Source organism: Ictalurus furcatus, chromosome 21 (genome assembly GCF_023375685.1).
Source record: "Ictalurus furcatus strain D&B chromosome 21, Billie_1.0, whole genome shotgun sequence".
Classification (NCBI taxonomy): Eukaryota; Metazoa; Chordata; class Actinopteri; order Siluriformes; family Ictaluridae; genus Ictalurus; species Ictalurus furcatus.
In genome coordinates, this window is record NC_071275.1 from 12,266,076 (window position 1) to 12,281,514 (window position 15,439).

The 15,439-nt window shown below is 41.1% G+C and overlaps 1 protein-coding gene across 1 annotated transcript in view; it reads right to left on the reverse strand.

Annotated features, from left to right (window-relative positions):
- Positions 1–224: 224 nt before the first annotated feature.
- LOC128624993 (arf-GAP with GTPase, ANK repeat and PH domain-containing protein 1-like) overlaps positions 225–15,439 on the reverse strand; it is a 23,218-nt gene continuing 8,003 nt past the window's right edge. Inside the window, exons 2-20 of the mRNA XM_053652962.1 lie at positions 12,021–12,067; positions 10,897–10,984; positions 10,699–10,784; positions 10,219–10,360; positions 9,600–9,734; positions 9,325–9,446; positions 8,973–9,095; positions 8,457–8,540; positions 8,115–8,219; positions 7,724–7,883; positions 7,493–7,588; positions 6,240–6,368; positions 5,971–6,030; positions 4,797–4,948; positions 4,600–4,690; positions 4,149–4,371; positions 3,613–3,907; positions 2,839–3,080; positions 225–1,840 (exon numbers count right to left, since the gene is read on the reverse strand). Of these exons, the coding sequence (XP_053508937.1) occupies positions 2,841–3,080; positions 3,613–3,907; positions 4,149–4,371; positions 4,600–4,690; positions 4,797–4,948; positions 5,971–6,030; positions 6,240–6,368; positions 7,493–7,588; positions 7,724–7,883; positions 8,115–8,219; positions 8,457–8,540; positions 8,973–9,095; positions 9,325–9,446; positions 9,600–9,734; positions 10,219–10,360; positions 10,699–10,784; positions 10,897–10,984; positions 12,021–12,067 (2,378 nt within the window). The 3' untranslated portion in view covers positions 225–1,840; positions 2,839–2,840. The remainder of the gene's footprint in view (positions 1,841–2,838; positions 3,081–3,612; positions 3,908–4,148; positions 4,372–4,599; positions 4,691–4,796; positions 4,949–5,970; positions 6,031–6,239; positions 6,369–7,492; positions 7,589–7,723; positions 7,884–8,114; positions 8,220–8,456; positions 8,541–8,972; positions 9,096–9,324; positions 9,447–9,599; positions 9,735–10,218; positions 10,361–10,698; positions 10,785–10,896; positions 10,985–12,020; positions 12,068–15,439) is intronic.

Consider the following 15,439-nt stretch of genomic DNA (forward strand, 5'->3'; position numbering starts at 1 on the left):
AATAATAATAATAATAACTGGAGCTATATGAGGTAGTGAACATGCTACACACATGTAGAAAGCTGAGCAAATCAACAGAACATGGGCTTATACCTGTCAAATTATTTTAAAAGAGTTTATTGGTATTTTAAGAGAATGTAAATGTATGGAGTTGTGAATGAGGACTTTTTAAAGACGAAAAGTGAACAGCTGAATTGAACTGCGCAATAAACACACACAAACCCTTCTCTGTAGAAAACATTTATTATTTTGGCGTCTTATGTATTTTTTTGAGTGCAGTTAAAAGTAGAAAAAACATCTTTAACATTGCACATGAGTAAATGCATTCAGTCAAAACTGCAAAAGATAAGAAAGTCACAGAGAAGAGCAGAAGCACTAAAGTGGAGAGATGAAGTTACTGAAACACATTGTATGTTTACTTAGTTGTAGTTTTCTCTAGTACCTAGAGTACGTCTGATTTACTAGGAAAAAAGAAAAACCTGCAGAATACTAACTGTAAAGGTTCAACACTACATCATCAGGAGCTGGCGGGTTGAGCAGAACGCTCACATTCGTCCATCATCACGCTGCGTTCCTCTGCTCTCTAACTACACTGCACTACAACGCATTCATGAGACGGGAGGAATGTGCTATCTTATGATTTTAATGGCACAATCGGTAACAACACACACACACACACACACACACACACACACACACATACACACACACACACACACACACACACACACACGACACCAGCTCAGTTAGAAACACTGCATCGAGAACATAAGAATCTGAAATACATTCAAATGAAATGCAAGGCATTAAATCAGATTGACGAGCCGTAAAAACCGCTGATGACAGGAAGTTCAGGTCCCAAGCGCTTATTCTTATCCTTTACTACTGAATGTTTTCAAAATTGACTACAGATTTGATTACAAATATGGAAAGTCAGTTATAGTGAACCTTCAAATTCATTAAAAACATAACTGAAGCATATCTCAGGGCTGTGTTCCAATTCTGTTTATAACTTCCCCTCGTCCACTTCCTCTTCCTCAACTTGTTCAGTTTCTCATCTCAAGTGAAGGTAGAGGAAAATGATGAGTTGCGTGAAAACACTAGATCTTTACTTGGTTTAAATTATTATTAATATTCTTTTTTTTTATTCCTAAAGTGCCTCTGATGGATGAGCCACACTCCCTGACTCAGCCACACCCCCTGACTTTTATAACTTGTGTATTTTATTTAATACGTTAAAATTTAAGATATTTAGCTGTTGAATTTTAGCTAATGCCAACTTAATATATTTAATACTTTCTTATTCTATAGCACTATTAGCTAATTATTTATGTTATGCTAACACACTAGCTTATTTTACAGCATGCTAACGCAGGCTAATCAGTGTGTGTGAGGTCAGGGGGATGTGACTCGCTCTCCTCACATCTACTGCAGGAGGAAACAAACTCATTTATTCCATACAATAAGAATCAACTATTAATAATTTTATTCTAGTTTTTCTTTTAAATTTCCTATACAGTTCATCGTGTAGTCTCTCAAGTACAAATATTCTCGACTCTTACTCTATATATACATGTGTTTTATTTACTTATTTATTTCAGATTTTTGTTCAAATTATTTTTCTCTAAAGCGGTTCCTGATCTCAGGACGTCTCTGCAGAGTGAATGTTCATATCACAGTATTTAAGCAGTAATTAATCCCATTTATTTTATTCTCTCAGACGATTCGTAATCCTCTTCAACACATCAGGAGTTCACACTGGATTCACGATTAAATCTGAAGCCTCGGTTTATTTCACAGGAAAATCGTTTACATTAAGGATTATTTCAACATGTCAGACCTGGAAAAGAACAAAAAAAACAACACTTTAAGTAAATAACATACGAACACACAGATAATAATGTAATGCTAAGTGAAGTCTGGGTCTGAGAGTGTAAGCAGGGGTCCACTAACCAGTGTCAGAAATCACAACCTGCCTTTATAAAAGTTATTACACTGATAAATCGTTTAATTATTCAGTCCCTCCAGGATTTAACGATTTCACAATGGCAGAAATAAACACAAAATCAAGGAATCGCAGCAGTATTTGGAGGAGCATGTAATTTGTCATGTGACATCGTCACAACGTTTTCAGAAAGCCTTCTGCGATTCACGTGCGTCGAACACGAGTACAGCTAAAAGTCTCATTTACCAACAAACATCCCTGTGAACCACTGTGCAGAAATATTTCATGAATGTGTATTTTTCCACAAAAAAGCACAAAAAACTCCACATTGCAACTATAAAAATTACTTTTTTTTTAAAAAAAACGCAGTACAATCAAGCATTTTTGGGCGTGACAATCAGAAAAACACTCCACGGAATCCACACTCTGATTATTAAATGCAATATAATGGCAAGTTTAATAAAAATTATTTTTAAAAAAGTTATTTTTTGTGGAAAGTGAAAATATATATTTTTTTAATCTCTCTGGTTCATTACATAATCCAAATGCTTGCACACACTGTGATTAATTCTTGAGTAGTTTGTAAAATAGTTTGTGGCTCCATGGAATTGATTTTTGTAGTTAAAAGGGCTTCTGAGTTACTAGAGTTTAATGGACCTCAGGTCTCTGTGCTTTACCCTTTATGTGATATAAAATAATTTACAGAAGATGGTTTAAAATGTTAGAGAAGTCTCCTCTATTTTGTAAACCGTTTATTCTGCCAGTTTCGTTGTGTTTCGCTGTAATGAGCGTAACACAGGTGTATTGGTGGCGTACACACAGCTGTAATGAAGATCATCAGAGCTGTTCCTGTGCTGCAGCGTTGTGTTCAGACCTGACTGTACCTGTCTCACCTTCAGGACAGGTGTCTCTTGTTGCTGCCGCGGCTCAGGCTGGTGGAGCTGCTGTTGCGTGAGAGGCTGGGACTGGCTGCTCCTGACGGAGACGTGATGGAGGCGGAGGACATGGTGGGACTGATCTCACTGGGACAACCGTACTGAAGCAGGATTTCCACACACACCTGACTACATGCTCGCCGGGCCAGAGTGAGAGCCGTCTGTCCTACAGAATCCACACTCCTTACATCACTGCCATACTGAAGCACGGAAAGAGAGAGAGAGAGAGAGAGAGAGGGATACAGAGAGAGAGTGAGAGAGCGAAAGAGAGTTAGAGAGAGCGAGAGAATGAGAGCACGTGTGTGAGAGAGTGTGTGTGTGAGAGAGAGAGAGAGAGAATGAGAGAGTATGTGAGAGAGAGAGAGAGAGAGTATGAGAGAGAGTGTATGTGTGAGCGAGAGAGAGAGAGAGAGGTGACATGTAAATCACAGAACAGATGTTCACACAGATTAGTGCATTATTTTAAATAGTGTTATTCACTTTAGAAGTTGTGTATTGCTACTACTGTTTCTCATCAGGCCACGCCCACAAGACACAAAGCAAAATGGGACACTGGTCACCTGCTACCATAAAGTGTTGTAAATTGAGAACTGTAAATATCAGTAAAGTCGTGTGTTTAAAAACGGAAGTGTGAACAGCGGAGTCATGTGTGAGCAATGTTCTCGCAGTGCTGGTGGAGATGTTCCAGCGTGTGTGAGCCTCTGAAGGTGGTGCTGATGTTCAGATCCTCACCCAGATCAGCAGCTGCGTCATGACCACGTCTCCAAGCTGACACGCCGCATGCAGCGCTGACTGCGACTGGTGCACTCCTCCGTTACCGTAGCGAATCATATAGGGGGGCGGAGCATTGATCTCCTCCTTCGTGCTGTGAGCTAAAAGGAGGAGGAGTCTGGGAAGGTCCCTGTCAATCACAGCGGCGTGGAGGCGGGCCGAGAGAGGAGCGTCCGATCCGTCAGTCAGAGAGGAGAGAGGAGCTAAAAACAACTTCTGCTCATATTTCCCCCGAATCCATGCCTCCCTCTCCTCCCTGTACACACACACACACACACCTACTAAATGCCTTTATTTTTTATTAATAATTGTATAACTAATGAATTTTTGGAGTGAAGGAATAACTCTGGGTCTGACGTCCGACAGGTGTTTTACGCTGTGTGTAAAACTGTGTGTGTTTGTGTGTGTGTAAAGAAGGTGAGTGATTTAGCTGTGACCCCACAGTATGATGTGGGTGTGTTGATGTTTGGTTAAAGTCGGGTCACATTTCCACTCACCGCGTGGCGTCGGGTCGTGGTTTCTGTCGTCCTCTCGTGCGTTTTTCCCAGATGCTGTTGGTCATGTGGTTTCCGATGGCAATGAGGACCAGCGTGAGCTCGTACGGCCAGTCGTCCAGGTCCAGAGAGCGGACGCGGGACAGGTGAGTGCCCAGGTTCCTGTGGATCCCTGAACACTCGATACAGATCAGAGCCCCGAGGTTCAGACTGGCCCACGTGGGATCTGTGTGTGGAGACACATGTTCCGTGTTTTATGGGTTCTTCTTGGACTTTCCCCAATTTCTTCCCTAATTTGGTTTTGGCTGATTCCCACCCACCAGCCGGCTCTCCCCTATCGGACAGTGAGGGTGAACGCTACCACGTGTAAAGTGTATAGTTACATTTTATCGATTTTGTAGATGCAGTTTCTGATTTAAAAAGGAACAATTTCATCCTCCATATAAACACTCACTGGGCGCGTCACAATCCACACAGAACCCGTTTCCTTTAGCGTTTCGTACGGCCTGAATCGCCACGGCTTCGCTCAGACTGTTCCTCCTCGCCTGTAACACACACACAAACACACACACACACACACACACAGCTGACACACACACACACACACAGCAGAACTACACTGAGAGGTTATAATAAGAGGTCATAGGTCACCTTGTGCCTGCTGCTCTCACAGCTCTGTAAACTGGCGAGGATCTGACTCTCAATGTTCTGAACCCAAGAGTCTCTTTCTTCTGCACTCTGAGCCTCAAAATGCCACATCTGCCCCGAACTGGACACGATCAGGAACTCACAGTTCTCATCATCTACACACACACACACACAGGTTTGGGGAGTACATGTTACAGCGTTGTGTAATCCGGATAAACACTGGTGACTGTAATCCGTTACATTTATGTCAAAAACACAAAGTCAGATTACAGGTAGATTTAGTAAAAATGGGAATATTATCAGGATTACAGTTTTTCATTTAAAACCAAAGAAATGAATCTTCTGACAGAACACAATATAAACAGCTGTATGATTATAGTTCTGGTTCTCTCTCGCCAGTCGTGACTCACGTGAACAACAAATTAATTTATTTAATTAAAACAAATCCAAACATTGAACATGTTTTAAACTCTCAATTAAAGTATTTTAGATCATACTGCTTTTCTCTTGACTTTATTTACAGATGTGGCCTTGAAGTAATCCAAAAATAATCAGATTACATTACTTTCATATCGTTAGACTTGGATTATGTTACTGATGACATGTAAACAATAAATTGTTATAAAATTATACAGTATTATACAGGGAAATTATACAGTATCATCTATAATAAATAAAAGTGTTGTTGTGGAAGTGGTTTCATGAAACGGTGATGAGTGGAACAGTGATGAGTGGAACAGTGATGAGTGATGAGTGATGAGTGGAACAGTGATGAGTGGAACAGTGATGAGTGATGAGTGGAACAGTGATGAGCGGAACAGTGATGAGTGAACAGTGATGAGTGAACAGTGATGAATGATGAGTAGAGCAGTGATGATTGATGAGTGGAACAGTGATGAGTGAACAGTGATGAGTGAACAGTGATGAGTGGAACAGTGATGAGTGGAACAGTGATGAGTGATAAGTGGAACAGTGATGTGTGGCACAGTGGTGAGTGGTGGTGGAACAGTGATGAGTGGCACAGTGGTGAGTGGTGAGTGGAACAGTGATGAGTGAAACAGTGATGAGTGGAACAGTGATGAGTGATGAGATGGAAACTGAATGTAAATGAAACACAGGCATGTTTAATGAAGATGAAATCTGCAGTGAGAGTAAAATCATTCTCTCGCCTCAGTACCTGTCCTGTTGATGTTTTTCAGGCTGCCAAAGCTTTTTAATTTCCACATTTTGCGTTTGGCTGGAGAACAGAAAGATGAGAAAAAACATTATTTCATCTCAGTGTGAACTGCACGTGGTGATGAAAGTGAAGATCTACTTGACAAAAGGGACGAGACGCATCATGGATGAGGGAGAAGATATTTCCGAGTGCTGCAGGATATCGGTGCTGCAGTAACACCACAGTAACTTTATTAATCTTAACGTGAGGAGCGTTTAAACCTTTCTGACCTTCAGCGTGTCCCAGAGTGCTCTCTGATCTCTGAGTCACGTTCTTCTTCCTCCGCTGCTTCTTCCTGTCTGCTGTAGGAGACGTGCTCGGGTCTTTCATTAATGTCGGGTTCAGCACACCCTCAATATCTGAGGTTTAACATCATCATATATCAATATAACACACATCACTGATTTCATTTCTTTCAGCTTTATTTCATTGGTGTAAATGTTTTTTAAAAAATCCAAACATCTTAAATACAAATCAAAGTTTAGAATCAGAATTAGAATTAAAGCTGCAAGCAGCATTTTCGGGGGCCAAGCACCAGACTCAGAGTGATTTGTAGTTTCACTCATGATGTGTATGTTTTGAGCAGAGACAGCACTTGAATTCTCTGACTGTAGGAGGACAGGTCTAGGTGGACAAATGGGCAGCAGGGTGGCATTACTGCTGCTACTGCTATGACCTGTGGTGTTGTCTGTTACTACGTTTGAAATAGCTCATGGTCCTGAAGTTGCCTACCAAGATTTGCATCAGTGTGAAACATCGTTGCAGAGATGCAGCCACACTTCCTCTTTGGCAGCTCACCTGTCAGACTCTTTGGCCCATTATGGACAAACCATATGGAATATTCAAAAATTATTTTTAGAACATTTGTGAGGCTTACCAAATTTGGTGATGATTGGAGTAGCGAAAAAACAGTTTTTGACAAACAAGATGGAGGAAAGTCTAGTGGAAATTGACTTCATAGCGTGAGTTGAAACCGTCTCGACTCAGGGAATCCAGGGATGCCTGGTTTTTTATTGTTGAACACCGTTCAAAAGTTCTGACCATAAACATACTTCCAAATTAGGCCCAAATTTGCATTGCGAGTGTCGGCAGCACCTGGTCCAAATTTGGTCAGAATGTTCCTTAGACCCTCCCCAATCAGTGTGCCAAATTTCACAACTTTTTACAAGAAGGTTCTCTGAGTTGACATAGACACCTTTGGTGCTTGGCCCCCTAATGAAAGTCAATGATAAACAATTATTTTTATAATTAACACATTTAAAATGTCAGAGTGTAACAATATATTCTACATTCCACAACGTTAAACTTAACTATAAGTGCATAAAAAACATGACGTATCATTCTTTAATAAATAGAACTGTAATTGTTGAATAACAGTGACTCTGCTTCATCACAGCACTCTGTAGTTGATTATTTTCCTGTAACAGCATGTCCTGTTGTGTGTTACTCCACACTTAATGAATGTGTAATGAGTGTTACACACCGATATTGTGCACGGAGGAAAGAGTAAACGGTGTTCTCTGACCATACACTCCTGCTCCATCATCTACTGATAAATGAGCGCTCGCCAACATGGAGGCTGCACACACACACAATATCAAATCAGTTACACACCAGCAACGTGATGAACATTTCAGTTAAATATAAATATACTCCATACTCTGATCTGAGTTTAGTATCAAACACACACCTGAGCTGTAGGGGGCGCACTCACCCGAACAGGTGTCATCTGCTGTTAGCTCACTCTGGAATGTTCCATTCAGCCCAGGAGGGGGTGCAGAGGATGGTACAGCCCGTGGGGGGCGTTTCCCTGGAACTTTAACCGTCACACGCAGCAGATCAATTTCTTTACCGTTAACATTCTGCATGTAGTCCTGCAACACAGACACACACACACACACACAGAACTCAATAATTGTACTAATTATAATAGTAATGAATATAGTACTTCTACATATATAATACTTTTATTATTAATATTAACTGTCTGTCTCTGTGTGTCTATTTAATTGCAGGAAGTCACTCTAAATAAATTCACTTCCTGTCTCCCTGAGTGTTCTGGATGGTTCCGTGAAGAAATAAAGGTGTAACGGTGTGACACTCACACTGACATTGGCGTGGTAACTCAGCGTGCCGTTAGCAGATAACGTCACATATTTTTTCTTCCACTCCTGTTTAAGAGAACTTCCACTGCGCTTCAGCAACACACTCTGTACAGCACACACAGCTCTTACATACAGACAGTATACTAACCTCAACAATACACACACAGCTCTTACATCACACAGTGGCTTAAGCTTGAGTTATTACAGGAGTCATTTCTGTACCTGTATATATAATATATATATATATATATATATATATATATATATATATATATATATATATATATATATATATATATATACATACAGCATACTAACCTCAACACACACACACACACACACCTGTTTAATTGGGATTGTGCGACCAATTCCAAAATCAGCACTACTGTCTGCACTCCTCCGGTCTGAGTCACTTCCTCTGCGCAGCTACACAACAACAACACAGGAAATTGTACATAATTTTGGATGGATTAGAGATTAGTGTTTAGGGATTACGGTTAAGGGATTAGGGAATAAAGATTAGGGTTTAGAGATTAGGGGTTGGAGATTAGGGATTAGGGTTTATAATTTAGGGATTATGGTTTAGGGATTATGGAATAAAGATTAGGGATTAGGGTTTAGGGATTGGGGTTTAGGTATTATGGAATAAAGATTAGGGATTAGGGTTAAGGGATTAGGGAATAAAGATTAGGGTTTAGGGATTAGTGGTTGGAGATTAGGGATTAGGGTTTATAATTTAGGGATTAGGGTTTAGGGATTAGGTTTAGGGATTGGGGATTTGGGTTAAGGGATTAGGGTTAAGGGATTAGGGTTTAGGGTTAAGGGTTTAGGGTTAAGGGATTAGGAGTAGTGACTGACTGTGAAATGAGACGTTCGGCTGAGTTTCTCTCCTCCGGATGCCATGCTGATGTGTTTATGGGTGATGACCGGAGTGGAGGGAAGAGAGGAGGAATAATCACTGCTCTGACCTCCATTACTGGCCTAAAAACAACCACAAAATAAAACACACACACACACACACACACACACACACACATAATCCAAAGAAAATTCTAACAATGACAGAGTGCTAAAAGTGTGTGTGTGTGTGTGTGTGAGGTTGAGGGGTGTGTGTGTGTGTGTGTGTGTGTGTGTGTGTGTGTGTGTGTGTGTGTGGAGTTGAGGAGTGTGTGTGTGTATGTGTGTGTGTGTATGTATGTGTGTGTGTTACCTGTGGTGTAAATGCTGCACACAATGGTGTGGATCCACCCGAGTGACTGGGAGAATTGGGTAAAGACTTACAGGACGTGTAGAGAGCCAGCTGTCTTTTCATCGAAACAATCTTCTGTGCAGCTGTGTGACATCACAACTCTTTATTTATTTATTATAGCAACGCAACATCAGTGTGTGTGTGTGTGTGATTGTGTGTGTGTGTGAGACTGTGTGTGTGTGTGACTGTGTGTGTGAGACTGTGTGACTGTGTGTGTGTGTGTGTGTGTGTCTCACCATCAGTAAAGACGCGGTTGACGTTCAGGCCATAGGTGGCGCAGGTTTCATAATAAACACAGCGGTGGACGTCTGAACACAGCTGTCTTGCCCGAGCGTCATCAATCACACGGGGATTGGCACTCGTTATCTTATCTGAGGATAAAACCACAGTCAGCTGAGGATAAGTGTGGGCGGGGCTGTAAAGTGGTTAAGTGGTTTGTGGGCGGGTCTGTAAGGAAGGGCTTCAGGGTTGGTTTACTTGGTGTGGGGCTGTTTGTGATTTGTGGGTGGGGGCTGTTTTATGGGCGGGGCTGTTTGTGATTTGTGGGCGGGGCTGTTTTATGGGCAGGGCTGTTTTGAAGTTTACCTGCTTTTCCTGGTTTATTAATGCTATAGATTTTCACTGTTGCGAAATGAAATATCTAATTACTAATGTAGACTTTAATTCATGATCCTTCTTCACATCAGCTTTAACTACAGACTTTATCACTCACACAACACAAACAACTCACCTGTAACTCAAAATATAATAATACCTGCTAGATAAATAAATGCTACAGAGAGAAAGGGTGTGTGTATGTGTGCGTGTGTGTGTGTGTGTGTGTGTGTGTGTGGGTTTTATTCCTGTACTGCTCACCCTGAGTGCCGACCACGATGAAGGGGATTTCAGCAACATTCCGATTCACACACAGCTCTCTGTAAATGTTATAAACCTCCAGGAAGCTGCTCTCGTTCTCCAAACTGAACACCAGAATCACTCCATCCAGCCAATTACACAACTGAACACCAGCAGAGAAAGAAAACCACTGAGACGCTCAACAACATCACACAGAAGTGTTTATATTTCAGCACTAATGTAGATTAGAGTTCCTCACTGTTCACCTAAAAATCCTCCAGCTCAGAGGAACATTCTCTTTCACTGATCAAACAGCCAGTGTGGAATTATTTCTGTTTTTACTTTTATTTAAACAGTACGGATTAATTAATGTCTACAGAAGTCTGATCAACACAAATAAATCGTTTCCTCAGCAGCAGTTTGAAAGAAATCCATTAAGATCTCAGTGTGTAAGCAGTGAAAGCACATGAGTGATTATAGACGGAGATAAATAGGACGGACCTGAGAGTCAGGGAGTCCCGGCTCATCTCTGATCAGTAAAGTATGATTCTGTCCATCAATCAGCACTTCCTTCTCAAACCTACACACTAAATACAACAACACCAGCTCAGATAGAAACACTGCATATAATTTTTAATAATAATAATAATAATAATAATAATAATAATAATAATAATAATAATAATAATAGTGATTTACCTTCAGGAGTCTCGAGAGCGAGGTAATGGCCGGTCATGTAGCGATGGACGAGTGCCGATTTGCCGCTGCGCAGACTGCCCAGCACTGCCTGAGTATAAAATCATATATGACATATATAGATGCTATACTTCAGTCACAGATGTAGTTTACATAGAAATACGATGTTTACAGTAAAATGTGTCCTTCAGTACCTGTGCAAAATGAAAACAAAAAAACTTTGTGGCCTCTACAGCAGTTATTTAAACTTTAACAGTAAAGGTCATGACATTAATGATGTCACAATCCAGAGCCATATCTCCCTGCAGTTCTCACCTGGTGTCCCACTGAAGCTAAGCAGGGTTGAGCCTGGGCAGTACCTGGATTGGAAACCTCCTGGGGAAAAGTAAGCTTGCTGCTGGAAGTGGTATAAGTGAGGCCAGCAGGGGGTGCTCACCTTGTGGTCTATGTGGGGTCTAATGCCCCAGTATAGTGAAGGGTCTTTCAGATGAGACGTTAAACAGAGGTCCTGACTCTCTGAGGTCATTAAAAATTCCAGGACACTTATAAGAGTAGCCCTGGTAGCCATGTGTAACCCTGGGGTCCTGCCCAAATTCCCCCATTGACCTTTCTCTATAAGCCACTAATAATCTCCATCTCTACAGCATTCTCTTCTCTCAACTAATAGCTGGTGTGTGGTGGGAGTTCTGGAGCAATATGACAGCCATCGCTTTATCCAGGTGGTGGATACACACTAGTGGTGGTTGAGGAGATTAGCCCCCCCCCCCCCCCCCCCCATACACTGTAAAGCACTCTGAGTCTCTAGAAAAGCACTATATAAATATAACTGTAACTAAATCACTGTTTCTAATGACAATAAATACAAATAAAATAATAATATTAACACTGTTCCAAATTTATTTATATTTTAAATAAATGCATAATTTAAAAAAAAAATCATAAATGGTTCATGTAAAAGTGGAACAAAAGACCTTCAAGTGAACAAATATCATTTAATGTAAAATAACATGAGCTCACTAATATTAAATATTTATTTAAAGTTTAGAAAAAAACGTTTATATGAACTGAATTAAGGGTGTGAATTGATGGATTTGTTTGCAGTTTGTTTGAGAAAATGTATTTATTACCAGATGCAGATCCTGAAGGGCTCGACTCAATATCCACTCCTGACTCACTGCAGTGAGTGAGTGAGTGAGAGAGAGAGAGAGAGAGAGAGAGAGAGAGAGACAGACAGACAGACAAATTATATATATTTTTAAAACAACTGATTTGGATTGTTTTCACTGTATGCATCAGATTAATCAGAGAAATCAGAAGAACCAGAAACACTTCAAACTTCAGACTCAGTACAGAGAGGAGAGAACAGAACTGTACTGTTTATTAGCCACACACGCACGCGCGCGCGCACGCACACACACACACACACACACACACACGAGAAACAGTGGTATTTCATTACTTTGCTTTAATTAGTTTTGACCGCGAAACTTTGAAAGTCATTAAGGCGGGCGGGGCGTCGTGATGAACAGATGGTACGCAAACACACTTGTGAACTGAGAGAGAGAAAGAGAGAGAGAGAGATGGAAATGAACTGTAACACACTCAGTAGGAAAGTGATTGTGTGTGTGTTTGCGCGTGTGTGTGTGTGCGTGTGTAAGAAATGTGTGTAATGTGTTACCATCTGTTCCGCCATCACCCAACGTACCTCCACACCCTGATCTAGAACCTGTAACTGGGTCAGGGTTCTTCATGTGTCATTACTCAGTTTTGTGTACGTTCTCACACAGTTACACAGGAAGTAAGAGTCAGGGAGCGTGGCCTAAAAATCACAATAACGTTCCACCCTTTTTAAGTCTGTGATTTTATAAAACTGAAGCTACATCTTTCTGAACTCATCCTGTGAAAATGTGATGTTAAGAGAGCAAAAGCCAAGAGATGGTTTCCATGGTAACAGTTAACGAAAGCAGTTAATGTACATAAGTCTTACACAATCCATTGCTGTGTGTAATGATGTTTAATTAAAAAGCTCAGATTACAGAAATAATATCAGTATAAGATTAAAGGTGCAGTGTGTGAAGTTTTAGAGCATCTCTGGGTCTGTATTCATCACATACATGACGTTAAAGATCATTTAGAAAATCAGTGACTCCTAATTTTGACATGTAGTGAATTTGACATTAGCTCCTCCCACAGCTGGAGCACAGCTGCTCTGCTCCACCCACTATCCTTAAAAGCCAACCCATGATGGGGGATCGGCTGTGTGTGGTTTTATTTAGAGCATCTCTTTCCACCTAATTGCCTTAAACGTGACTGTTAGTTATTGTGAATTAAAGCAGCAGTATGTAATGTTTCACTCCACCTGCTGACTGTGAGGTGAATTACAATAGTAGAGATTGAACAGATAGAGCCTATTAAAAACATATTCAATTAAAACATCTTCCCCCAACATTATTCTCCCTGACTCCACCCATTTTAATGAAATTATATGTCGCATGAGTTGTCTTTTTATGAAAAAGGGGTGGGGCTAAACAGCTCTGTTGCAGCTGGGGGTGGGGCTAAACCAAATCTTGAAAAAAATTAATAAATCCTGGTTAAATTCACGGCAAGATGATACTGAGAATCGGATTTCTAAACACTTTTTAAATGACAAACTGCACCTTTAATTCCATGTTGATATTATTTCTGTAATTTGAGCTTCTTCATGAAATAAACACGTGGAACTCTCTGCTCTCTTCACATTACAGACAGCAGCTGGACTTTTATCATATATTCTGGTATAAATTTAAGACAGGAGGAATGAATTCTCTCCACTTCATCATCTGTCTGTTTCACAAGAACTACACACCTACAGTAAGACGGACGAATGCTGTGATGAAGCGTGATGGAAAGATGGTTTGAAAACAATGAAGGCTGTAGTGAGGGTCGTGTCCGAAATCACACGTTAAACAACACGGCGATGCAACGTTTACTCTGACTGCTCCTTCTGCTGCTTATCACAGGAACCTGGTGTTCTGTAAAGCCTCGTGCTTACGTGTTAGCTAACTAGCCCTGATAGTGTGCAGTGTGTAGTGAGGAGTGTAGTGAGGAGTGTAGTGAAGAGTGTAGTGCGGCGTGTAGTGCACCATGTAGCGAGGCGTGTAGGGTGGCATGTAGTGCACTGTGGTTTGGGACGCAGCCCAGGACTATACGAGGTGTAAGAATAGTGAGGTTGAAGAGGAGACATGATGAAGCAAGAGAAATCAGACAGTTTGGAATAAATGATGAGTGTGTGTTACTGTACATCTATACTCTTATTTTTTAATAAAATTATATGTTTTTATACTGATGCCACACACACACACACACACACACACACACACACACACAACATCGGTGAGCTCCTTTTGTGCTAAAAAATAATGAAAATATAATTTATAAAGCATCCATTTTCTCTGGTCCTTTTTATCACGCGGGTAAACGGCGGCTCGGTTCGTGGAGATCCTTCCAGAAGCGCTTCGTCTTTCCCGTGCTTTATTGTTCTCTGCCGCTACGCCACCAGCCATGCATCTCTGCCTGCTTCCTGTTACCATGGCAACCCCTCCTCCTGAAACAGCCTCTGTGCTGCATGCATGTTAAACGCCGCCATGGAAACCACACACACACACTGTGTGAGTGTGTGTGTTTGTATGTTTAAATGTGATTAATCGGCCCGTTGCTTTAGAATGATGTTTTGAGTCTGAGCCTTTTATCTCCAGGTATGAAATACATCTCCAGCATTATTAAATAAGGTCCAGTTCATCTCACAGGCAATGAGTTATATGGGATAATACGTTTAAATCCTATAACCAGACTATAGCCCTGAAACTGCATGTAAACTGCATGTGTAAATACACGACAGCCTTCAGTTTAGCATCATGGACTGTGACGTTATGGTAAGAGCGTTATCCTGGTCTCGATCTGGTCTGAGTCTATCCCGGGAATACTGGGTGTGAGGCGGGAATACAGACCGGATGGGACACCAGCCTGTGGGGGGTAATTTAGCATCGCTTACCAGCATGTTTTTGGGTGTGAGGAAAACCCAAAGAAAAACTGAGAACTTCGAAAAAACAGAGAACCAGAGGAAACCAAAACAGTCGGAGGAAACTGAAGAACCCAAAGAACCAAGAAGAAACCAGAGAACCAGGAGGAAAGAGTAACCCCAGAGGAAATTGGAGAACACAGAAAAAACTGAAGAACCTAGAGGAAAACACAGGACCTGGAGGAAACTAGAGAATGCTGTGAAAACCAAAAAAACTAGAGTAAACCATAGAACCCAGATAAAACCAATAAACTCTGGAAGAAACCAGAGAGCCCAGAAGAAATCAGATAATCTGGAGGAAACCAGAGAATGCTGTGAAAACCAAAAATCCTGGAGTAAACCCAGATGAAATAAAAAAAAAAACTTGGAAGAAACTGGAGAACACAGAACATGCCAGAGAACCCAGGGGAAAGTGTAAACTCAGAGGAAACTGGAGAACAAGAAGTAAATAAGAGAACCCAGAAGAAACCAGAGAATTCAGAGCTCCTC